This window comes from Geotrypetes seraphini, chromosome 7, assembly GCF_902459505.1.
Source record: "Geotrypetes seraphini chromosome 7, aGeoSer1.1, whole genome shotgun sequence".
In the NCBI taxonomy this organism is placed as follows: Eukaryota; Metazoa; Chordata; class Amphibia; order Gymnophiona; family Dermophiidae; genus Geotrypetes; species Geotrypetes seraphini.
Genome location: NC_047090.1, coordinates 103,902,242 through 103,928,024, shown reverse-complemented (window position 1 = coordinate 103,928,024; position 25,783 = coordinate 103,902,242). Strand labels below are relative to the sequence as shown.

The 25,783-nt window shown below is 45.8% G+C and overlaps 1 protein-coding gene across 1 annotated transcript in view; it reads left to right on the top strand.

The window, feature by feature from the left end:
- The first annotated feature begins 578 nt into the window (after window positions 1-578).
- TEDC1 (tubulin epsilon and delta complex 1) overlaps window positions 579-25,783 on the top strand; it is a 130,755-nt gene continuing 105,550 nt past the window's right edge. Inside the window, exon 1 of the mRNA XM_033953317.1 lies at window positions 579-599. Within this exon, the coding sequence (XP_033809208.1) occupies window positions 594-599 (6 nt within the window). The 5' untranslated portion in view covers window positions 579-593. The remainder of the gene's footprint in view (window positions 600-25,783) is intronic.

The following is a 25,783-nucleotide window of genomic DNA, read 5'->3' as shown; positions in this document are numbered from 1 at the left end:
TGCAGTAACTGCAGCTTAACACAGGACTGTAGCACACAGTAACTGCAAATATAACACAGCAACCACTGAGGGCGTTCCCAGCATTTGTCTTTACAGGTCCCATGTTAAAAGTTCCATTAGCACAAGGTATTTATCTCTTCACGTACCATAAGGCCTTTATCATAAGTATTCTTGGATGTGGTATTGGTAAAAGAAAAACAATTAGTCACTCTAAGCAAGTAACTGTAATCAGTAATCCATTTAAATAATCCCAATGGCAAAAGTCCAGATGGGGCAGATATCAGCTCGGGCTTTCCAGCTCCTGCAGCCCTGACTCATCACTTCCAGGCAGAAGATGCAGAGAGATAGAACAATCCAGCACCGGGCTGTACTGCTCTCAGTGGGCAGCTCCTGAAGAATACAGCACTCTGCCTCCATCGGACAACCAGGAGGAAGAGTCCACAGCACGGTCCCACTCCACGGATCCAGAGACACCACCAGCCCCCTCCCCAATGAGAGAGCAGACACCGCCCCATCCTAGGCAACCACCAGCAGCGATCAACCATAGTCCCGCCTCCAGTAACAATCTCCCCGCAGCGATATCCAGTCATCACATGCAGGTAGGAAGGGCCTCTGCTGAAAATGAACCGTTCCAGGCCTTTAGGTTAGTAGACAGTTATGCTGTGATTCTATAACTGTCAAACTCCTCCTATACAAGATGTTTTCTGACTCATCTGGTACATCTGGTAGACAGGTGGATATAGTAGGTTTTGGAGGAGTTTTTGAGGGCTCACCAAACATTATAAAGGGGTTATGGTGAGATGTACATCTGGCACCCTTTATGTGAAGTTCACAATAGTGCCCTCCAAAATGTCCCACTGCTCTGTTGGTATGCCTGTGTGACCAGTCCATTACAATGCAGTTAACTGGGCTGGTTAAGTGCCGAATATTGGCACCTAACTGATTAAATGTTAACTCTAGGCCCAGAACACCCACAAAATAGCTGGTTTTCAGTTCAGTTCTAACATATATTTTCAGCAATATTAACTAGTTAAGTGCCTCTGAAAATTAGCAGTTAGCCTCAAACAGGCGATTTAACCAGCCAAGAGCTATTTCTGGTCCATTAAATTACTTATAATATTGACCCCCTTAATCTTTAAAACAGACATCATAATTGCTTACGCCAGTGGCGTACCAAGGGTGGTGCAGGAGGGGCAGTCTACCCCGGGTGCACGCTCTAAGGGAGTGTACAGCTGGCACGCCGAGTACGGAACCTCCTGTCCTACTCTGTCACTGCTGCTTTCCTGAACCAGCAGCAGTGGCAGTAAACTTTAAATTCAGCCATGGTAGCACTTTCCTGCACCTCCTTGTGGGCTGCCGGTCCACCCCCTCTGACGTCACTTCCTTGTTCCGGAGCAGAGCCGGCAGCTGTGGGAAAGTGCAGCAAAGTCCCGTGATGACTGCATTTAAGTTTACAGCCTCTGCTGCTGGTTTAGGTAAGCATACAGCAGCGGTGGAGAGTTTTTACTGCCAAGGCCAGCGATAAAACAAAGCTAACGTGGCTTCATGAAAGGGAGGGGGGGGGGGTTATGAAGCCATATTAGGGATTTTTATTGCCAACCATGGTGGTAAAAACTCCGATGCTCATAGAATTCATATGAGCATTGGAACTTTTACCGCCATGGTCTGCAATAAAAAGCCCTACGTAGCTTCATAAAAAGAGGGGGGTGGGGGTGTTATTTGTTAATTTGTAAAGTGATGATTGCTATCTCTCTGTTTTTTCAAATTTACAACTGCTATCTTTATTTATTTATTTATTTATCAGATTTTCTAGAACATTATCAAGTATCCACTTGTACAGAAAAGTTGAGTTAAGTAAATAAACAAATATACGTTATGATAATATGAGACAAACTATAGTAAAGAAATTAAAACTTAACTTCAACTCAAGTCCTCAATACAGAGATCCAAGAAATAGATTCAATGAGTTATTTATGAAAAAACTTTAATGGAAAAAAAGAAACGTGAAACATGGTCAACTGAAGAAAATATCCAAATTAAACAATGAGCATTCATACTGTCTCTGTTCTCAGGCGAGCGGCCGTCATGAAAGTTGTCAATTGGGTAGGATCATATTTTTGCATTTGATACTGTATCACACATTTACATGGGTGACGAAGAAAAAAGGTTGCCCCTAAAGAAGTAACACCCAGTTTTGAAGTCAGAAATTCACATCAACGTTTTTGTGTGTCTCGTGCCAGGTCTGGAAACATTTGTATTTTATATTCAAGTTTCAAGTTTATTAGTGTTTTTGATTAATCGCTTAATCATACTTCAAAGCGATGAACATAAATAAAAAACATTAAAAATTACAATATTAAAGAGTAATACAATATTTAACATAGACTTAAAAACAAACCAGACTATACACAAACTTCACAAACAAGATAAAAGGGAGAAAGGGATTTGAACTACAAAGTATTATAAAAAGAATAGTCAGGGAAAAAACACAAGGTAGGGGATATAAAATTCATTAATCAGAATCAACATAATTAATAAATCCAAGGTTGAGAATTATCACTCAAAAGCATCTTTGAAAAGAAATGTTTTTAAATTAGAACTGAAGGAAGGGCCATGCAAGTTCATTTACTGTACACTAGTTCTGAGCTCTGGGGGAGCTATTGGGATCTTGTGCTGCCAGATGATGTTACCTACTTGTGTGCCTGTCTCAGTCCTCCTTGTTGGTGGAAAATTGTTACAGTCTGCTCTCAACTTTGGGAAGCATGGGATATTTAATAAATGTATGAATGCATAGGCAGCAGAACACTGCTTTGTTGGGGGAGGGGGGGGAGCAAAGCTCTACCCTGATGCATGACCTCTAAACAGCCGAGTCCTCTACCCACCTCCTCCTGGCACTTTAGTTTAAAGTCTTCAGCAGCCACCATGCAGCATCCACGAGAAGGCCTGCCCCTGGAACTAGAATGAAGGGTGGCTGCCCGAAGATTTAAGCAAACACCAGGAGAAGGGTGGGCAGGACGGCTAAAATCACAGCGACTGAGAATTTTTGGGGAGGCCATGGTCCCTGTGGTTTCCCCCATTCCGACGCCTATGGAATGAACAAACAAATGTTTTAAAATCATAGCATGTTTCCATTTGATATTACAAGTACCTCAGCAAATTCTGAAGAGTTCAAATCACAGAAAGAGGTGTAGACTAAATAAATACATTTTATGCATTGGGATTAGAGATTTATTTTTTTAAATAGGAACAAGTTCTGACAATTACACAAACTCAGAATTATCAGCACCATCACTGCATATCTGTGCTGAGTGTTGAGAAGTGATTTACAGTAAGTGGGAAGGAGAGGTTCCTGCCTGCTTTAATCGCTTTGAATATCAGACGGAAAGTTCTCTATGGTATTTGATGATAAATAAGTCCTGAACTTACGAGGGACAAAGCTGTCATTCCCACCATGCTCAAAGTCTGAAACAACAACACAATGGACAATGCACAGTAGAAAGCATGAGATGGCCCAAGTACTTTCATCGGCTGCCCAGGGCTGGGTACAGACACAGAATGAGTACTTGAGTGGTGCCAAATATGCCTCTCCAGCTGGAATTAGTCACTCATAGTTACCTTCTAAGTCTGCAAATTGCAAACCAGAGTCTGGGAGGAAACCAATGCATATATTGTAGCTGGCATAGCTAAAATAGGGTTACCATATGGCTCTATAAAAAGGAGGATGAATTGAGACATCCGTGTTTTATATCCAGGCCCAAGATGCAAATGAGCAAGGCTTGAAAGTGGCAACTCTGAGTCTGGAGTCCAAAATATTCTAAACTACAAGAGGTTTGTAAAGCACTGGTGAAAGTTAAGAGCATTATGACAAAGAAAATGGAGTTTTTGTAAAAAAAAAAACCAACAGTCCAGGAGGACAGGACGGAAGTTACATGGAAGCAGATTCCGATAAAGCCGAACTACTGAATGAATACTTCTGCTCAGTCTTCACCTGTGAGGCACCGGGACACGGTCCGCAGTTGAAGGCAAAACAAAGCACAGAAGACCCGTTTCAGAATTTTGAGTTCACACCAGGTGAAGTTTTCAGTGAACTGGCAAGACTCAAGGTGAACAAAGTCATGGGACCAGACAATTTGCACCCAAGAGTGCTCAGAGAATTGAGCGATGTCCTGGCGAAACCGTTGGCTGAGCTATTCAATCTTCTCCCTAAGTAAGGGGAAAGTTCCCCTGGACTGGAAATTAGCTAATGTCGTTCCTCTGCATAAAAAGGGTTGCAGGGCAGAGGCTGCGAATTATAGACCGGTGAGTCTCACATCAATAGTGTGCAAACTCATGGAAACACTAATTAAAAGCAAATTGGACACGATCTTGAATGAAGGGAATCTTCGGGATCCCAGTCAACATGGATTCACCAAGGGTAGGTCCTGCCAATCCAATCTCATCAGCTTCTTTGACTGGGTAACAAAGTTGGACTTGGGAGAGTCTTTGGACGTCGTGTACCTGGACTACAGTAAAGCTTTTGACAGTGTCCCACACCGCAGGCTGCTAAGCAAGATGGAATCGATGGGGTTAGGAGAGACACTAACTGCATGGGTCAATGATTGGCTGAGTAGCAGACTTCAGAGGGTGGTGGTTAATGGTACACTCTCTAAAACATCAGAGGTGACCAGTGGAGTGCCGCAGGGCTCGGTCCTGGGTCCACTCCTTTTCAACATATTCATAGGGGATCTGATTCAAGGGCTTCAAGGTAAAATAACACTATTCGCCGATGACGCCAAACTATGTAATATAGTAAGTGAATGCAGTTTACAGAATTATATGGTGCAGGACCTGCTTACATTGGAAAGTTGGTCCTCAACCTGGCAGCTAGGCATCAATGCTAAGAAATGTAAGGTCATGCACCTCGGAAGCGGAAATCCATGCAGGACGTACTTCTTGAACGAAGAAACTTTAACTAGGACTTCAGCAGAACGAGATTTAGGAGTAATCATCAGTGCAGACATGAAAACTGCCAATCAAGTGGAGAAGGCTTCATCTAAAGCAAGGCAGATATTGGGTTGTATCAATAGAAGTTTCGTCAGCCGAAAGCCTGAAGTCATAATGCCGTTGTACAGGGCCATGGTGAGACCTCATCTGGAGTACTGTGTGCAATTCTGGAGGCCACATTACAGTAAAGATGTGCGCAGAATTGAATCGGTTCAGCGGACGGCCACCAGGATGATCTCGTGGCTCAAGGGTCTCTCGTATGAAGAGAGACTGAACAAATTGCAGCTCTACACTCTCGAGGAACGTAGGGAGAGGGGAGACATGATCGAAACATTTAAGTACCTCACGGGACGTGTCAAAGTGGAAGATGATATTTTCTTTCTCAAGGGACCCTCGGCCACAAGAGGGCACCCGCTCAAACTCAGGGGCGGAAAATTTCATGGCGACACCAGAAAGTATTTCTTCACAGAGAGAGTGGTTGATCATTGGAACAAGCTTCCAGTGCAGGTGATCGAGGCAGACAGCGTGCCAGACTTTAAGAATAAATGGGATACCCATGTGAGATCCCTACGAGGGTCAAGATAAGGAAATTGGATCATTAGGGCATAGACAGGGGGTGGGTATGCAGAGTGGGCAGACTTGATGGGCTGTAGCCCTTTTCTGCCGTCATCTTCTATGTTTCTATGTTTTCTATGAGGAACACCCTTAGATTTCTAAAATTTCCTAAGTCCCCATTAATAAACATGATGGCAGATAAAGGCCAAATGGCCCATCCAGTCTGCCCGTCCACAGTAACCATTATCTCTTCCTTTCTCTAAGAAATCCCATTTGCCTATCCCAGGCTTTCTTGAAATCAGACACAGTCTTTGTCTCCACCACCTCTACCAGGAGGATGGATATGGTTAGGAAATATCTGAGGAATGGCATGCATTATCACTTATTGTGAGAGCTGAGTACCTTTCCCTACCAAAATTGGGAGAAGGAGGTGGCCCCTCTGTAATTTCTTTGATTTTCGGGCTAAAGAAGTTTGATCATGTGACACCTTACTAACGACAGCTGCATTGGCTGCCAATGGAGGCACACGTAAAGTTTAAGTTCGCCTGTCTAGCCCCTAAATACATAACTGACCTTTTCTCGTTCTCATCCAATAGACATAAGAGAAGCTCACATTCAAACATCATTTCCCCTCCAGTTAGAGGATGTAAACTCTAAAGATACCATCAACACCTTTTCTCACATCAGGCAGCATTATGGGGTAAAGATCTAGAACAATTGCTTACACCTACTACTTATGAGGAATTCAGGAAATGCCTAAAAACATATCTGTTCCTGAAGTATCTAGACAGCTGACCCGTACAACTCTTTCTCTTCAATAACTGTTCCCTTGAGCTGTTAACCGCTATCTTTCACCTCTGTTAAGTTCAATCAATTTGTACCATCTTTTAATCTTTGTAAACCGCATAAAACTTCACGGTCCTGCGGTATATAAACTATTATTATTATTATTATTATTATTAATAACATCTTTGCAGGGGATGAACCTGATGGAATTTTTGGATTCCTCTCTGAATATAGTGACTCGGAGAACTATTTTACTTGTACTTGTGACTTTTGCCTTGGAACCAGACAGGAATGTTCTAAAGTTATATTTTTGGCACATGGATTAGATGTTTTTAGGCTCCAAGATTAAAATGTTTCCTGAAATATCCAAGATTATTCAGAAACATCGCCCAGAGTTTCTGGCCCTTCGCTTTAGGGCACAGACTCTGGGAATATCATTTTTGTTACATTTTCCCTGTTTATGCTGTATTTCCTATGAAGGTATTTTTTTTTTAAATTTATAACATTTTATTGAAGTACCGTATTTTCGCGGATATAACGCGCGCGTTATACGCGATTTTACCTACCGCGCATACCCCTCGCGCGTTATATGCCTGAGCGCGGTATAGAAAAGTTTTTAAACATAGTTCCCACCCCGCCCGACGCCCGATTCACCCCCCCAGCAGGACCGCTCGCACCCCCACCCCGAACGACCGCTCGCACGCGCTCCCACCCGCACCCGCATCCACGATCGGAGCAAGAGGGAGCCCAAGCCCTCTTGCCCGGCCGACTCCCCGACGTCCGATACATCCCCCCCCCCCCGAAGGACCGCCGACTTCCCGACAATATCGGGCCAGGAGGGAGCCCAAACCCTCCTGGCCACGGCGACTCCCTACCCCCACCCCGCACTACATTACGGGCAGGAGGGATCCCAGGCCCTCCTGCCCTCGACGCAAACCCCCCTCCCTCCAACGACCGCCCCCCCCAAGAACCTCCGACCGCCCCCCCAGCCGACCCGCGACCCCCCTGGCCGACCCCCACGACCCCCCCACCCCCCTTCCCCGTACCTTTGGAAGTTGGCCGGACAGACGGGAGCCAAACCCGCCTGTCCGGCAGGCAGCCAACAAAGGAATGAGGCCGGATTGGCCCATCCGTCCTAAAGCTCCGCCTACTGGTGGGGCCTAAGGCGCGTGGGCCAATCAGAATAGGCCCTGGAGCCTTAGGTCCCACCTGGGGGCGCGGCCTGAGACACATGGTCGGGTTTGGCCCATGTGCCTCAGGCCGCGCCCCCAGGTGGGACCTAAGGCTCCAGGGCCTATTCTGATTGGCCCACGTGCCTTAGGCCCCACCAGTAGGCGGAGCTTTAGGACGGATGGGCCAATCCGGCCTCATTCCTTCGTTGGCTGCCTGCCGGACAGGCGGGTTTGGCTCCCATCTGTCCGGCCAATTTCCAAAGGTACGGGGAAGGGGGGTGGGGGGGTCGTGGGGGTCGGCCAGGGGGGTCGCGGGTCGGCTGGGGGACGGGCGGAGGGTCTTGGGGGGGGCGGTCGTTGGGGGGGGAGGGGGGTTTGCATCGAGGGCAGGAGGGCCTGGGATCCCTCCTGCCCGTAATGTAGTGCGGGGTGGGGTTAGGGGGTCGCCGTGGCCAGGAGGGTTTGGGCTCCCTTCTGGCCCAACTACACAAAGGTACGGGGAAGGCGGGTGGGGGTGTCGTGGGGGTCGGCCAGGGGGGTCGCGGGTTGGCTGGGGGACGGGCGGAGGTTCTTGGGGGGGGGCGGTCGTTGGGGGGAGGGGGTTTGCGTCGAGGGCAGGAGGGCCTGGGATCCCTCCTGCCCGTAATGTAGTGCGGGGTGGGGTTAGGGGGTCGCCGTGGCCAGGAGGGTTTGGGCTCCCTCCTGGCCCGATATTGTTGGGGAGTCGGCGGTCCTTCGGGGTGAGGGTGCGAGTGGTCCTGCCGGGGGGGGGGGGATGTATCGGACGTCGGGGGGGGGCATCAGGCTTTCAGGATGGGGACAGACCTTCAAGGGGGGACAGGACTTCAAGGGGGGACAGTGCACGGAAAGTCAGGGGGGGTGAACGGAGAGTCAGGACAGCGCACGGAAAGTCAGGGCAGTGCACGGAAGTCAGGGGGGGTGAACGGAGAGTCGGGACAGCGCACGGAAAGTCAGGGCGGGCGAAAGGAGCGTCGGGCATCATGCGCGTTATATGCCTGAGCGCGGTATAGAAAAGTTTTGGTACATATCATCGTGATTTCTGCGCGCTATACCCCTGTGCGCGTTTTACACAGGTGCGCGTTATATCCGCGAAAATACGGTAATCAAACAAGTATACAATAATATAATACAGAGAGCTATTCAATACAGTTAGATTCACAATAATAATAGTTCCATACATATTTCTATCATTCCTCCAAAATATATTTCCAAATGACCTAATCCATTCCTTTCTACATCCCCCTTAATCTCTTCCCATTCCCCCCACCCTTTCCCCTCATACAAATTCCATTCAAACATTTTATTAAATGAATAAAATAAAAATATATATAAATTATACAGAAAGATATTAATTACAAATAATAAATAATTTATAAATGTTAAAATTCTAATCCATATATTATATCAAATTCTATAATTCCAGCAAACATTTTATAAATTTTATGTCTTTAGTGAATCTAAACAACTAAAGGGTTTTTTGGTTTTAAAAGAGGAGTCCAGAGCAGTTACATAATAATTCTATAGTGTTAGGGTATACTATTTGAGCTGCCTTGAGAAGCTCTCGAGTTTTGGTTTTCCATTGTTTGTTCCTTTTTTTTAATTTTTTTATTTCCATGATCTCAATCCTATTACCTTGAATAGTGAATGATAATTACGATTGTTTCTTCAATTTGATAATTCATGTGAATTTGATTTTGTTGTTATTTCTGGAATTGTTTTGAAGTGATTATATAATTGAAATTTTCTAAATTAAAAAAAAAAGTTGCTAAGTACCATGGTAAAATTTTGTAATGTCACTGTAACTTCTAAAATGAAAGAATATTTTGACTGTAACTTCCTATTAAAGAATCAACACATTATCACAGTGGTGTAGTAAGAGGGGGTGCAGGGGCAGCGGACTGTCCCGGGCGCCATCTTGGTGGGGACGCTGGCACCCATCCTCCTCTCCACCCCCTACTCCTTTCCGACCCCCCCGGCCTCGTACCTCTTTTTCCTGGCGTGAGAAGTATCATGAATTTGCTGCCCGCATCAGTGTCGGCTTTCTCCGACATCACTTCCAGGTTCCATGCCTAGGAAGTTATGTCAGAGGGAGAGCCGACATGATGTGGGCAGCAAGTTCATGAAGCTTCTCGTGCTGTGAAAATTAAAGGGGAATGGAGGAAGAGAAGAGGGCACTACCATCCCAGGTGTCACTCACCCTCACTATGCCACTGCATTATCATGACCTTTGGCATAATAATGCATGTTGGATCCTCTCTTATGCTTACTCTATGACATGGTGCTGCTCACTGTCCAGTTAAAATGAAAGAGAGATAATTTTAGTGGCTGGGTGGTGGTGATGAAGGGGTGGGTGGAGTACCTTACTAGGCCTGGACAAATTTTCATTAAATCTAGAAGCCAGTGTCTGAGACATTTATCACATCTCCTTCTCCACCCCCCTCCAACATTTTCCCCAGTGGTTTGAGGAGGGAGGAATCTCCCCCCATTCTCTAAGGCTCTTGTTTTATTTTGTGTCTGTGGGCAAAGAAACTTTAGTAAATCCAATTCCTTAAGGTGCCTCTGCAAGCCACAGGCAGAAGCCAGCAGCCTCTCTTCCCATATTGTGTTGTCAGCTGTGTGACAGCGCCCTCTTCAGAGCTGAAACAAAGAGGCAATTGCCTCTGGTTGGGACTCAGGTCCTGGTAATAGGTGAAACATATTTATTTGAAAAGGCCCTTGTGGGGTGGGAATTTTGCTGAAGTGGGTTAGGCTTCTCTGTAAAATATAGGTTCAACCAGTTTAAAGTACAGTATATGTTTTTATCTTTTAAATTTATTGTGTATATGTAAGGCTAAAATGCAATTGGATCTTTTATTTGCTATTGTATCCCTCTCTGACATATTATTGAAGGGTAGTTTATCAAAACTATTGATAAACTCTATATCCCATTCTCGCCCCCAGCTTTGCTCTCTCATACCTCTCAGCCTTTACTCAGTCTCTCTCACTCATCCCTCCCCCAGCCTCCATCTAATCTATCTACACTTACTGACCGGCACCTAACAGCCCCCACCCTAACAAATATCCTAAAAAAAAAAAAATAATAATAATTTTTTTATATATAATAATAATAAATCTTTGGAAATGGCAAGTAGGACTAGAGGCAGCAAGACTTCAATCAAAACGGGTAGTTCAGTCACCGAGAGTACCCAGGGGATGGCTATGGCCCGAGTACAGATAGAAGTGGAACCAGGACGGAGGGCAGAGGTATCTGTACAGACCGAGGCCATCCCCTCAAAGACATCTCAATCTCAACCCAGACAGAAGAGATGGATCAACGGGATGAAAGCCTTTTGATGGAGTTGAAGAGCCTGAGAGAGGAGGTTCAGCGCTTAAGGAGCATCCGAGACGATGAGACCTTCATCGATGGAGTCATCCAGGAGCTGTCTCAGATCGCTGAACAGGAACCTGACAAGACCACCCTGGGAACACCAAAAGCATCCAAACCTGCTAACCTGAGACAAACCACCGGAATGCAGGAAGTGGCGGGAGATGATGACTCCTGGCAGCTGGTGACTTCCTCCACAGGAAAACGCAGAGGACCTAACTGTCTCTTTTTCTCACATACAGGGCAGCTCTACATCGACTCCACACATCGCCCTGAGGAACAGATATCAGCTGCTGCAGGAAGATCATGAGAACGAGATACAAGATGTTGTTCAGCAGACAGTTCCAGCTCAGGAATCTACAGTACGGCCTACCCCTAAGAAGCGCAGAGTGGTGGTCATCGGAGATTCGCTGCTGAGGGGCACTGAGGGACCAATCTGCAGATCAGACCTACAATCAAGAGAGGTCTGCTGTTTGCCAGGGGCCAGGATCCGGGATGTAACCGCTTGCCTTGACAGACTCATCAAGCCCCGAGACCACTTCCCCATGATTCTAATCCACGTCGGAACCAATGACACCGCCAGGAGCGACCCGGACAGCATACCTGATGACTTCAGGGCCCTGGGGGAGAAGCTGAGGAGGATGGATGCGCAGGTGGTCTTCTCCTCGATTCTCCCAGTAAGGGGCAAGGGCAGAGCCAGAGAGGATTGAATACAGAGGGCGAACGACTGACTGCGAGGATGGTGCAAGGAGATGAACTTCGGGTTCCTGCACTATGGTGAAGCTTTGCAAGGACTACAGGGACACGACGGGCTACACCTAACCAGAAGTGGGAAGAATGTCCTAGGACACCGTTTAGCCCGCCTACTCCACAGGGCTTTAAACTAGGTAAGTCGGGGGAGGGTACAGGCACAAACAACATACCTGGCGAACTAAACTGCCGATACTTTTTTGAGGCTGAGGTAAGTAGTCACCGAAATTCTGAGTCAGGGGCGAGTACACACATTCTTGAGTCGGGGGTAGGTTCACATCATAATTATGGGTCTAGGGGGGAGTACACATTGTAATTCTGGGTATATGGGGAGTACACACTGTAGTTCTGAGTCTAGGGGGAGCATAAATAATGCAAATATCGCTAAAAATGTTCAAGTAGCTCAAACAGGAATATCCCCACTGAAACGTAACAAAAATACAACATGGAGGGCTATGTACGTCAACGCACACAGTTTGGGGAACAAGATCCTGGAATTGGAAACAGAAATAAGGAATGCCGACCTGGATGTGGTGGCGATATCTGAGACCTGGCTCACAGACTCCCATGGGTGGGATATGGCCATACCAGGTTACAACTTGCTTCGTCGGGACAGGGAGGGCAGAATGGGTGGAGGTGTAGCATTATATACTAAAGAAGACATTAGGGTCACAAGAATCTCAGATATCCAGTACACTGGGGAATCCCTTTGGGTTAATTTGGCCAGAGGGAAGGACAAATGCTTGTATCTTGAAGTGATTTACAGACCCCCAAGACAACAGGATGACCTGGATATGGAAATAATCAGAGATATAGAAAATATCACCTTGCGTGGGGACACGGTATTGTTAGGTGACTTTAACATGCCTGATGTGGATTGGAATACGCTTACCTCTGCTTTCGGCAGCAGTAGGAGGCTATTAAACTCTATGAAGGGAGCTGGTCTCAAGCAACTGGTGTTGGACCCTATGAGGGATCAGGCAATACTGGACCTATTACTTACCAATGGGGAAAGTGTAACAGAGGTCTCGGTGGGGGACACATTGGCCTCCAGCGATCACAACATGGTATGGTTCGATCTTAGGAAAGTTTTCACTAAATCCACCACAATAACCAAGGTCCTCAAATTCAAAGACACAAACTTCCTAGACATGGGTTCCTTTGTTCACCAGGCGCTACAAAGGCAAACAGAAACCGATAGCGTAGAGGAAATGTGGTCGACTTTGAAGGCCACCATACAGGAAGCGACAAACCGCTATGTTAAATCAGTAAGCAAACAACGAAGGAACAACAAGCCGCAGTGGTTTACTGCGGAGATCTCAGATCTCATCAAGGAGAAGAAAAAAGCATTCATCTCTTACAAACAATCGGGGAAACAGGACTCTAGAGCAGACTACTTGACCAAATCAAAAGCCGTCAAAACAGCAGTTAGGGAGGCTAAATTCCACATGGAGGAGTCTCTGGCAAAGAACATCCGGAAGGGAGATAAATCCTTCTTCAGGTATATCAGTGACAGAAGTAGGAACTTAGGCGGGATCGTACGTCTTAGGAAACCAGACGGTGACTATGTGGAAAAGGATTCGGAAAAATCCCAACTATTAAATGAATACTTCTGCTCAGTCTTCACCCGAGAAGCGCTGGGGCTAGGCCCTCAGCTACAGACAAGGGCCGACTCAATTGACCCATTTGGTAACTTCGAGTTTACGCCCAGCAGTGTCTACGATGAGCTGTCAAAGCTCAAGGTTAACAAGGCAATGGGGCCTGACAACCTACACCCCAGGGTGCTTAGGGAGTTGAGCGATGTCTTGGCAGAGCCACTGTCAGCGCTCTTCAACCTCTCCCTTAGTACAGGCAACGTCCCGTTAGACTGGAGGACGGCCAACGTCATTCCACTCCCCAAAAAAAGCTCTAAGACGGAGACAGCAAACTACAGACCAGTGAGTCTAACATCGATAGAAACATAGAAACATAGAAAGATGACGGCAGAAAAGGGCCAAGGCCCATCAAGTCTGCCCACTATAGACCCTCCCCTTAAGATTAGCTAGTGTTTTGCCCTGACCCTCTTAGGGATCCCACATGGGCGTCCCATTTATTCTTAAAATCTGGCACGCTGCTTGCCTCGATCACCTGCACTGGAAGCCCGTTCCACCGATCAATCACTCGCTCCGTGAAGAAATACTTCCTGGTGTCGCCGTGAAACTTTCCGCCCCTGAGTTTGAGCGGGTGCCCTCTTGTGGTTGAGGGGCCTCTAAGATGGAAGATGTCATCTTCCACTTCTATACGTCCGGTGATGTATTTAAACGTCTCAATCATGTCTCCCCTCTCCCTGCGCTCCTCTAGAGTGTAGAGCTGCAAATTGTCTAGTCTTGCTTCGTACGGGAGACCTTTAAGCCCTGAGACCATTCTGGTGGCCATTCTTTGGACCGACTCGACCCTCTGCACGTCTTTGCGGTAGTGTGGCTTCCAGAATTGCACGCAGTATTCCAGATGAGGTCTCACCATGGCCCTGTACAATGGCATAATGACAGCAGGCTTTCTGCTGACAAAACTTCTACGGATGCAACCCAGCATCTGCCTTGCCTTTGAGGAAGCCTTCTCCACCTGATTGGCAGATTTCATGTCTGCACTAATGATTACTCCCAAATCTCGTTCCGCTGAAGTCCTGGTCAAGGTCTCCCCGTTCAAGGTATAAGTTCTGCACGGGTTTCTGTTACCTAGGTGCATGACCTTACATTTTCCAGCATTGAAGCCCAGCTGCCAGGTTGAGGACCAGCATTCCAATGTGCGCAGGTCCTGCGCCATACTATCTTGTAAATTGTCCTCGCTTACCATATTACATAGTTTGGCGTCGTCGGCGAATAATGTTACTTTACCTTGAAGCCCTTGAGTCAGATCTCCTATGAATATGTTGAAGAGGAGCGGACCCAAGACCGAGCCCTGAGGCACCCCGCTGGTCACCTCCGATGTCCCAGAGAAAGTACCGTTGACCATCACCCTCTGACGTCTGCCACTCAGCCAATCTCTGACCCATGCCGTCAGAGTCTCTCCCAACCCCATTGATTTCATCTTGTTTAACAGTCTGCGGTGTGGGACGCTGTCAAAAGCTTTACTGAAGTCCAGGTACACTATGTCCAGTGAATCTCCTTCATCCAGTCTTTTTGTTACCCAGTCAAAGAAGCTGATGAGGTTTGATTGGCAGGACCTACCCTTGGTGAATCCATGTTGATTGGGGTCCCGTAGATTCCCTTCGTTCAAGACCGTGTCCAACTGGCGTTTGATCAGTGTTTCCATGATTTTGCATACTATTGATGTCAGACTCACCGGTCTGTAATTTGCAGCCTCTGAGTAAACTAATGGAAACTCTAATTAAACACCAGCTGGATAAGATCCTGGATGAGGAGAATCTACGGGATCCCCATCAACATGGATTTACTAAGGGAAGATCATGCCAATCCAACCTTATCAGCTTCTTTGACTGGGTGACGGGGAAGCTGGATATTGGGGAGTCCCTGGACATAGTGTACCTAGACTTTAGCAAAGCATTCGATAGCATACCTCACCGCAGGTTGCTGGGCAAGATGAGTTCTATAGGATTAGGAGACACATTGACGAAATGGGTTGGGAACTGGCTTGGAGGTAGGCTTCAAAGGGTAGTGGTGAATGGCACCCCCTCCGAAATGACGGAGGTGAGCAGTGGAGTGCCACAGGGCTCGGTCTTGGGCCCGATCCTATTCAACATCTTTATAAGGGACTTGACAGAAGGGCTTCGAGGGAAAATAACTTTATTTGCCGATGACGCCAAACTAAGTAATGTTGTGGGCAAATGCACTACGAACGAAGATTCGACACCCGACAACATGATACACGACCTACTCCTACTGGAGCGCTGGTCTAGTACCTGGCAACTCAGCTTCAATGCCAAAAAATGCAAAGTTATGCACCTGGGCAGCCAAAATCCATGCAGGATCTATACCCTTAATGGCGAGATCCTAGCAAGAACGGTAGCAGAACGAGACTTGGGGGTGATCGTCGGTGAGGACATGAAGGCTGCCAATCAAGTGGAGCAGGCTTCATCCAAGGCTAGACAAATCATGGGTTGCATACGCAGGGGTTTCGTCAGCCGTAAGCCGGAAGTCATCATGCCATTGTACAGGTCCATGGTGAGACCCCACCTGGAGTACTGTGTGCAGTTCTGGAGGCCGCATTATCGCAAGGATGTACTGAGGCTGGAGTCGGTTCAGAGAATGGCCACCCGGATGGTCTCGGGACTTAAGGATCTCCCGTACGAGGAACGGCTGGACAAATTGCGTCTGTACTCGCTCAAAGAGCGCAGGGAGAGGGGGGACATGATCGAGATGTTCAAGTATCTCACGGGCCGCATCGAGACTGAGGAAGATATCTTCTTTTTCAGGGGTCCCGCGACAACAAGAGGGCATCTGTGGAAAATCAGAGGCGGAAAACTACGAGGTGACACCAGAAAATTATTTTTCACTGAAAGGGTGGTCGATCACTGGAATAGTCTTCCACTGCAGGTGATTGAGGCTAGTAGCGTGCCTGATTTTAAAGCCAAATGGGATCGACACATGGGATCTATTCACAGGGCAAAGGGAGGGGAGGGACAGTAGGGTGGGCAGACTTGATGGGCCATGGCCCTTATCTGCCGTCTATTTCTATGTTTCTATGTTCTATGTTTCTCTATTATAGTCTTCCCCACCCAAGCTTTTACCTAGTTTCTCTGTCATACCCCTCAGCCTTCACCCAGTCTCTCTCATTAATACCTCCAGTTTTCACATAGTCTCTCTTTCTCATATCCTATCCCCAGCTGTCACCCAGTCTCTCTTGCTATTATATCTGTCACTCCCAGGCAACTAATGTTCTCAGGAGTTTATTCCCTTTATCTGCCATCTATTCCCTTTATCTTACTCTTTGCACATCTGCTTCAAGGGCAGATGCACAGAAGTCCTGGCACTGACTGGAAAACACTGGGTTACAGAGAAATTTTAATTTACTGGACGATACAAATAATATGTACACTGTTTGTGTTGACTATTGGTGATAAAAGGGGGAGGAACATGCCTGGCACTTGTGCACAGCTTTTGTGCACAGGCCTGCTGGAGCGTAATAAGAGGCAAGCAGCAGGAAGGGCAAAACAACAACAACAAAAAATCTTCCTCTTTTGCTATGCCAGAAGTTCAGAAGCTTGTTTTGTTTTTAAGAGTTCCACAGCAATTTTGGACGTAGAAGTCACCCTCATGCTACCATCAGCTCCAAACCTGACGGAAAATTTACACACTGAAAGGTGTGCGTTCCTTGCTGTGCATTACAAGGAGTGCTCGTTTTAATACTAATTTGCATAGTATTCTCGGTGGCTGCTACCGCAATCAGTAAAAGCTTCAATGGCAACTCCAATAGTTGGAACCTAAGGACAGTATTGGGTGGACGTTATGATTTATGGCCCAGAAATATCAAAGAAAAAAAAGACAATTTAATCATGAATTTATAATGCAGGTAGACTTATAATGGGCAGACTTTATGGATTGTTCAGGTCTTTATCTGCTGTCATTTATTCAAGGGTTTTTGGGGTTTTTTCAAGTTTTATTTAAAATTTGATAGATCGCTTAATCAAAATTCCGTGATTACCATAGTTTAAAAAAAACTACAACATTCAAGGGGAACTGTATACAAACATACAAAAGACGTACAAGACTTACTGTGCCCAAATGGAGAGGAGGGTAGGAAATACAATAATGGATAGGAAAGAACAGAAAGGGGAAAGGGTTATTTGCCTTACTAAAATACATTCGCTGACTCAAAAAAGTGGAACAGTTGACTGAATAGAACCATAGAAAAGGGTGGGCAGGATGTCAAGCTACCACTGTCACAATAATAGTGGAAGTAAACATTGTATAAGCACATTGTAGAAAGAGACAGATCGGTTACATCATCGGAGAGGATCACTGATGACCAAGGGCTCTGTGATAGGCCTATCTATAAATTTTACTGGGTGCAAAGAAATTGATTTCTGCTAGTAGGGAGTATGCCGAGACCCCTGTAGGAAAGTTTGCAGAGCAGGAGAGGAATTCTACATCAGACTGATAAGAGAAGATTTGGTCCTTGCCTCGATAATCTTTCTAGTGGAAAGGCATATGAGTCTTGACCAGTGAGTTATTCTCTTCTTTTTTAGCTCCACCTCCTTCCTCACTGGGCTGTGCTATAGCTCCTCAGTTTGTCCCAAAGTAGTTGTAAACCACTATAAGAGGAGAAATAAGAAGGAAGTGTATGGGGAACGTCCCCGACAAGCAACTTCTGTTCTGCTCTGCAACAATTATTGTTAAGCAAACAATGTTAATAAAAAACATTACAGAAACAAGGTGGAACGAACAAGCCACCTACCTGAGTGCAACTAGCAGTAACACTTATGGAGCTCTTGTATTCTCACTTGCCTCTTAGCAATAGAGATGTATCTTTACTCTTCAGACCTGTCTGACAGGAGAAGATCCCAAACTTTGGAAACAAATACCTGTCAGGTGAAATCAATATCTGACAGGATGGACCATCAAGACTCATGTGCCTTTCTACTAGAAAGAAGATTGAGGTAAGAACTTAATCTTCCCTTCTAGTGCAAAAGGCATATGAGACTTGACCAGTGGGATGTACCAAAGCAGTCCCCTGAGTCTCGGGTGGGGCAGATGAGCTTGCTGTGAACACCGAGGACCCAAATGTGACATCCCTTTGTGCTGTCATATCCACTTTGTAAAACTTTGAAAAAGAATGGATGGTGGACCATGTAGCTGCCCTACAAATCTCCTCAGACGGAACTGCCTGGGACTCTGCCCATGAAGAAGCCACATGTCTAGTGCAATGCGCTTTCAAAGAGATCAGCAGCTGTTCCCTACATCCAATGAACGTAGATGAAATTGCCATGCAAATCCCTCTGGAAACAGCTTAGAAGCTGATCTTCCTAGTTGACTAGGATTGGTTAGCACAAAAAGATGGATCTGAGAAACAGAAATCCAGCCACACCAAAATATTGTCTTTTTTCTTTGAACCCATGGGATGGAACGTGGGTAGCCAGACTTCCTGATTTACATTATTTTAAACTGATACTTCTAATTCTTGAATGTCTTTCAACTTCCATGGACTAAAAAAAAACACAGTTCCCCTACAGCCTTGAAATCAAATGCATGACCTTCCTTATGGGATCTGAAAATGATCTGTCATTTCAGCTTAATGGAGAAGTCTCTCTGTTTTCTATCTCATATACTTCTGATGAATATACAATGGGTTTTTTCCACCTCAGCAGTTCCTACGCTTGACTGCTCTATTTTGCTCATCTTCTAACATGCACTGGCATCCATTTCAACTAAAGCTCCTGTTGACCCCTAGGGTACTGATGGTAATTTTCTGCCTTTAAAGAAGTCATTACTTTAGCTGCTGGGTGGAGAGAAGCAGCATTAAGGAATGTTCTGCAGTATTGCTGTGTTCACTCATGCCTTTCCAAGATTTCAGCCTTTCTGATAGCAATGACTGTGACAAAAAAAATTGCCTCAAAAATACTCTTCTTTCTATGCCAGACATTTCCTTACATCTCAGCATTTTGCAAAGTGACATCTTTTCTTGAAAAACTGACAGGTGGCACCTTATAGGAGTCAACTTATGGAGGCACGAGCTTTAGAAGACAAAGTCCACTTCATCTGAAGCATTAAGAGAAGTACAGGATGTGAGCTCATGTGGAGGGGCATAATCGAAAGGAACGTCTAAGTCTGTTTTCGTCCAAGTTGCAAGTCGTGCAAAGCAAAATACAGCTTAGGACACATTTTCGAAAATACGGCCAACTTTTTTTTGTTTCGAAAATCGTCTAACTATACATCCTGCTGATCTGATCATCCAAGCCACTAAATCGTCCATCTTTATACCACATTTTCGTCCAACTTTTCATCCAAGTCAAAAGCGTCTAGAAAAAGCCCTGTTGGACGTGGGAGGGGTCTACAAAGTGATGGACTGAACACCCAGACATGGCACCTAAATAATGGGGTACCTTATACGGCACGGCTGTGAACTTCACAAAAAGGGTGCCATGTCTTCGCCTCACTACAACTCCCTTATAGGTCATGGTGAGCCCTCCAAACCACCTCCAGAATCCCCTAGACCCATTTATCTACCACCCCAATAGCCCTTATGGCTGCAGGAGCCACTTATATGCCAGTAGAAAAAGGTTTTGGCGGTATATAGGGGAGTGCACATGTTTCAATAGCAATGCAGTGATTACAGGGACTTATGGGCATGGGTCCTCCTCTCCATGGGTCCCTAACCCACCCCCAAGATGGCTTAAGACGCCTCTGTGCAGCACAACTAGGCTTTCCTATGCCAGGCTGATGTTCTGGAGGCACAATTTTCAAGTCACAACGTTCAAGTTCCGTTGATCCTGGGCTATATAACTTTCAGTTATACATGCTGTACGACTAAGTCTAAGCCTGCCCACGTCCCACTCATATCCTGCCCTAGACACTCCTCCTGAAATGCCCCATTTAACTATGGTCATTCAGCGGCACTATGAAGGCCTAGGTCGTTTAGAAATATGTCCAAAACCCGTTTTTATCTGCACTTGGACGTATTGTGACAATGTTCGTCCAAGTGCCGACTTAGGCCGGTTTTTGGACATTTTTCTCTTTCGATTATGAGCCCCATACTGTATAGGAAAATGCATGGGTGCTGGAGAGGGATACAAAAATAAATTATTGTAAAAATGCAGAACATAGTATGAAAAGGGAGAGATAATGGTTGGATAATTTAGTTAACTGACAGCTGTGGTGGGTAAGAGAAAACAAAGACAGGATAATCTCAGAGACATAAATCCATTGTTTCTATTCAAGCCTAGGGTGATGGTATTAAACTTTTTTTGATGCTTTGTATCTATATGGCAGCATTAAAGTCAGTTAAAGAGTATCCTGGAAGGTTGAATGCTCCCCTATTGATTTGGGGTTTTCTTTGTTTGTTTTTTTAATGTTGCTAGTTCTAAACTCAGAATTGTATTAATTTATCCAGGGCTGACAAGAATTGTATTAATTTATCCAGGGCTGACCTGTTTGATCTATGTAGACAGTAGAGGGACATTGTTTACAGATGATGGATGAAGAGGAGACTAGGAAAGAAGATAAACAGAAGATGAGAGAGACCATTGGTCTCATTTTCAAAAAAGAACATCCAAAAGTGGCATAAAGGGACATATGGACATTTTTCTCCCCAAACCTTCTAAATTGCTATTTTTGAAATCATTTTCTAGACAGATTTCTATGCTGTGTGTTTGCAGCGTGTCTAAATCTTAAGGGAGCATGTTGGAGGCATGTTTTGGGAAGGCTTATGATATGGACATTTTTCTGCAATAATGGACCATTGTAGCATATATCTAGGGAACAGTTTGGACGTTTGAGGCTAGACCACGTAAGTGCTAAAAAGGTACCCAAACTGACTAGATGACCACTGGAGAGCTGAAGGCATTACACCACCTTACTCCCCCTGTGGTCACTGACCCCTCCCACCCCCCAAAGATGTGAATGAAACAGTACATACCTGCCTTTATGACAGCTTCAGATGTTATGGCCAATCCTAGTAGAGGAGGTTCCTGTAGTAGCCTTGTGGGTGGTGTAATGAACTATAGAGATGGGGTTTTAGGCTCATACTTCATTCTAACCACAACCTTTGTAGTGGAATATGTGAGCCTTCCAAACCCTACCCTAATCACACTGTACCTACATATAGGTGATACCTGCAGGCATACGGGCTATTGGAGTGGTATATTACATTACATTAGTGATTTCTATTCTGCCTTTACCTTGCGGATCAAGGCGGATTACATAAGAATTGTTATGATAATAAGAAGTACATATTGTTAAGATATTAAGAAGTACTTAAGGAATAGTTTGAACATTTTCTAATTTGCTAAGAAGTAGTTGGTAATTGCAGGAGGAATAGTTTGTACATTTTCTAATTTTATAAGGAGTAGTTGGTAATTGCAGGAGGAGTTTGGAACATGTTTGGTTGCGTTATATTGGTTTTATGTATTTTCTGAAGAGTAGGGTTTTTGTTTCTTTTTTGAAGGTTTTGTAGTCTGTGGTCGAAGTCAGCAGATTGGTGAGTTATCGATCCAGTTTCGCTGCTCTAGTGGCCAGTAGGTTGTCATACATTTTTCTTCGTTTGACATTTTTGGTTGGTGGGTGTGTGAATATTGTGTGGGTTCTCCTGTGTCTGGTTGAGGTGGATTGAGTTAGTTGATTTTTCCAGTAGGTAGGGCTGTCTCCATTTATAGCTTTGAATAGTAGGCAGTGGAATCTGAAGTGTACTCTGGCTTGTATTGGGAGCCAGTGTGAGTCGTGGTATGCTTTTGCGATATGGGCATATTTTTTTCAATGAAAGATAAGTCTTAGGGCTGTGTTTTGTATTGTTTGAAGTTGTTTTATTGTGGTTACTGGGCAGGGGAGATATAGTATGTTGCAGTAGTCTATTAGGCCTAGGATTAGTGATTGAACCACTAGTAGGAATTGTTTTCTGTCGAAGAATTTTCAGACTTGTCTTAGGTTTCTCATAGTTGCGAATGATGTTTTTATTATTTTGTTGATTTGTGGTTGCATGGTACAGCCTCTATCTATCAGTACTCCGAGGAGTTTTAGCATGGGTTAGTCAAGGTTGGGGATTTGCTGTTTTCTAGGAGAATGAAGTTTGTTTTCTCAGGGTTAAGTTTTAGTTTGTGTTCTTTCATCCATGTTGCTACTGTTTCAAGTGTTCTGTGTATTGTGCCTGCCATGGAGGGCTCAAGTATATCTGGGACTTTTTATGTGAAGTTCACTGCAATGCCCCCTAGTGTGCCCCACTGCTCTGCTGGGATGTCTGTGTGGCCCCTCCTACATCTCAATGGCTTGTTCTGGACTTTTTTTTTCCCAAAAATGGTTTAATAAGATAGAAGCACTGCGGACACACACATTTGTGACATGGTAATTTTCGAAACAAAAAGATGGACGTTTTCCTGTTTTGAAAGTGGTCATGTTCACTACTGGATTTCCGCAAAACATCTAAACTCGGATTTAGAAGTTATATTGAAAATGCCCCTCCAAGTATAACTGGAAAGCTATGACCATAAATTCTCACAGTCTATGCAACCAAGTTCAAGATTTGCAAGCCCTGACAAAACAGATAGACTTGGACATTGTTTTTCTATCACAGAGGCTATTTATATGATTATACTGAGTGTGGTCAGAGATGTTCGAGTACATGCTAGATTTGTGTGAAATATTGGGGATTCATTTACCATGGGTGTTTTAGTGGCTACAGCTGCTGCCTCCAGTCCACACCTTAAGGTTGTGGGTTCAATCTCTGTGCTGCTCCTTGTGACCCTAGCCCCCAGGGAGAATCCTGCCCTACCTTTACCTCAAGTTGGGTCCATGTGCCTAAGGCCCCGCCCACAGGAGGGGCCTAAGAGAACTGTGCCGATTCCAGTTGGCCCTGGCGCCTCAAGCCCCTCCTGTGGGCGAGGTTTGAGCCGCCTGGGCCAATCAGACCCTAAGGCCAGCCATTCCCGAGATGGCTGGCATGTCAGACAGACAGGCTTGGCACCCGTCCATCCGACCAACAAGTTTCAAGGTAAGGGGAAGGGGGGTGGGGGGTCATGGGGTCATCGGTGGGGTCGCGGGTCGGCGGGGGGCCGATCGGGGGTTCGGGGGAGCGGTCGTGGGGGGGTTGCATTAAGGGCAGGAGGGCCTCCTGCCTGTATTTTAGTGGGGAGTGGGGGTTAGAGGGTGTCGCCGGGCCAGGAGGGCTTGGGCTCCCTCCTGGCTGGATCGTGTGTGGGGGGAGGGGGTTAGAGATCACCGGGCCAGGAGAGCTTGGGCTCCTTCCTGGCCCCATTGGACTCAGTGGGGGGGGGAGGTGTTAGGGATCGCGAGGCAAGAGGGCTTGGGCTCCCTCTTGCCCTGATGTCAGTGGGGGTGTCGCGGTTCGCCAGGGCAGGAGGGCTTGGGCTCCTGTGTGTGGGGGGGTGATGTATTGCGGCAGGAGAGATTGGCCATCTCCCCTGCCGCGATGCGATCACTCCTCTACCCGAACTGCCACAACCCGGGCAGGATTGATGAGGCATCTCTCCTGCCACGATGGTTGCGGTGGGGGGAGGGGGGTAGATTGCCGGGCCGCTGAACTGATCACGCTAGCCGCCATCAGTTCAGTGGCCCCTTTTTCGGCACTTATACCTGTTTTGACTTGGTCTAAGTCAAAATGTATAAGTGCCGACTAGGCAACCTGTCAAAATCTTTGGTTATACATGTTGTACGCCTAGGTATAGGTTGGCCCACCTCCCGCCCACCGCCCACCCTATCCCCTCCTCTAAAAACGCCTCTTTTCTTTCTGTGCGTTTAGAGGCAGGGGAAAGGCCTAAGCTGGTTTTAGATACATCTAAAACCAGGTTTGATTTTGGGTACTTGGACGATCAGGCTTTTTGATCGTCCAAATACCCATTTAGGCCACCTTTTAGATGTTTGTTTGTTTTTTTTTATTATAAGCCCCAGAGGATTTCTAAATAGAAAAAAAATGGTATAAATTAAAGATCTAAGGCCGGTATTGGACAGATTTGTATGTTTTGTGTCCCATGGGAGGGCATCAATGGGAACTCCACTAACTTGGAACATGAGGATGTTACTGGCTAGACTTTACAGTAGATATCCTGCAAACAACGGCATGGTTGCATAGGCTGCAGTGAACTTAGATGGTAACTTCAGCAGTTGGAACCTAGTACAATATCAGGTGAACTTTAGTCTATGGCCCAGAAATATCAAATAAGAGAGAAGTTAATTTAGGGGTCCTTTTACTAAGGTGCGCTAACCAATTTAGCATGTGCTAACTAATTAGCATGCACTAAATGCTAACGCACCCATTATATTCTATGGACATGTTAGCATTTAGCACGCGCTAATTGCTAGCACACGCTAAATTGATTAGCACGCGCTAAATCGGTTAGCGGGCCTTAGTAAAAGGACCCCTTAATCATATATTTTTAATGAGAATAACTAAGAAGCTGTTGGTATAGTTTACAAAAGAAAGAAAAATTGAGAACTGGAAAGGGACTATAGCTGAACTGCTTCAACTAATAGCCAATCTGTCGATCAAATCGGGAAAGATTCCGGAAGACAGGAAGGTAGCGAATGTTACGCCGATCTTCAAAAAAGGTTCAAGGGGAGATCTGGGAAACTACAGACTGGTGAGTCTGACCTCGGTACTGGGAAAGATGGTTGAAGCGCTGATAAAGGACCGCATCATTGATCACCTTGACGGACACGGTCTGATGAGGACCAGCCAGCATGGTTTCAGCAAAGGCAGATTTTGTTTGACGAACTTGCTGCACTTCTTCGAGGGAGTAAACAGGCAGATAGACAAGGGCGACCCGGTTGACATTGTATATCTGGATTTTCAGAAGACGTTCAACAAGGTTCCACATGAACGACTACTTTGGAAAATTGTGAGCTCTGGAATAGAGGGTGAAATACTCATGTGGATTAAAAACTGGCTGGAGCATAGGAAACAGAGAGTGCGGGTAAATGGATAATACTCAGACTGGAAGAGCATCACTAGTGGGGTGCCGCAGGGCTCGGTGCTTGGACCCGTGCTCTTCAACATCTTTATAAACGATCTGGACATTGGTATGACGAGTGAGGTGATTAAATTTGCGGACGATACAAAGTTATTCAGAGTACACAGGGGGACACAGGGGGATTGCGAAGATCTGTAACGTGACGTAATCAAGCTCGAGAAATGGGCATCGACATGGCAAATGAGGTTTAACGTGGATAAGTGTAAAGTGATGCATGTCGGTAATAAAAATCTCATGCACGAATATAGGATGTCAGGGGCAGTACTTGGAGAGACCTCCCAGGAAAGAGACTTGGGAGTTCTGATCAACAAGTTGATGAAGCCGTCTACGCAATGCGCGGCATTGGCAAAAAGGACAAACAGAATTCTAGGAATGATAAAGAAGGGGATCATGAACAGATCGGAGAAGGTTATCATGCTGCTGTACCGGGCCATGGTGCGCCCTCACCTGGAGTACTGCGTTTAGCACTGGTCGCCATACATGAAGGACACAGTACTACTTGAAAGGGTCCAGAGAAGAGTG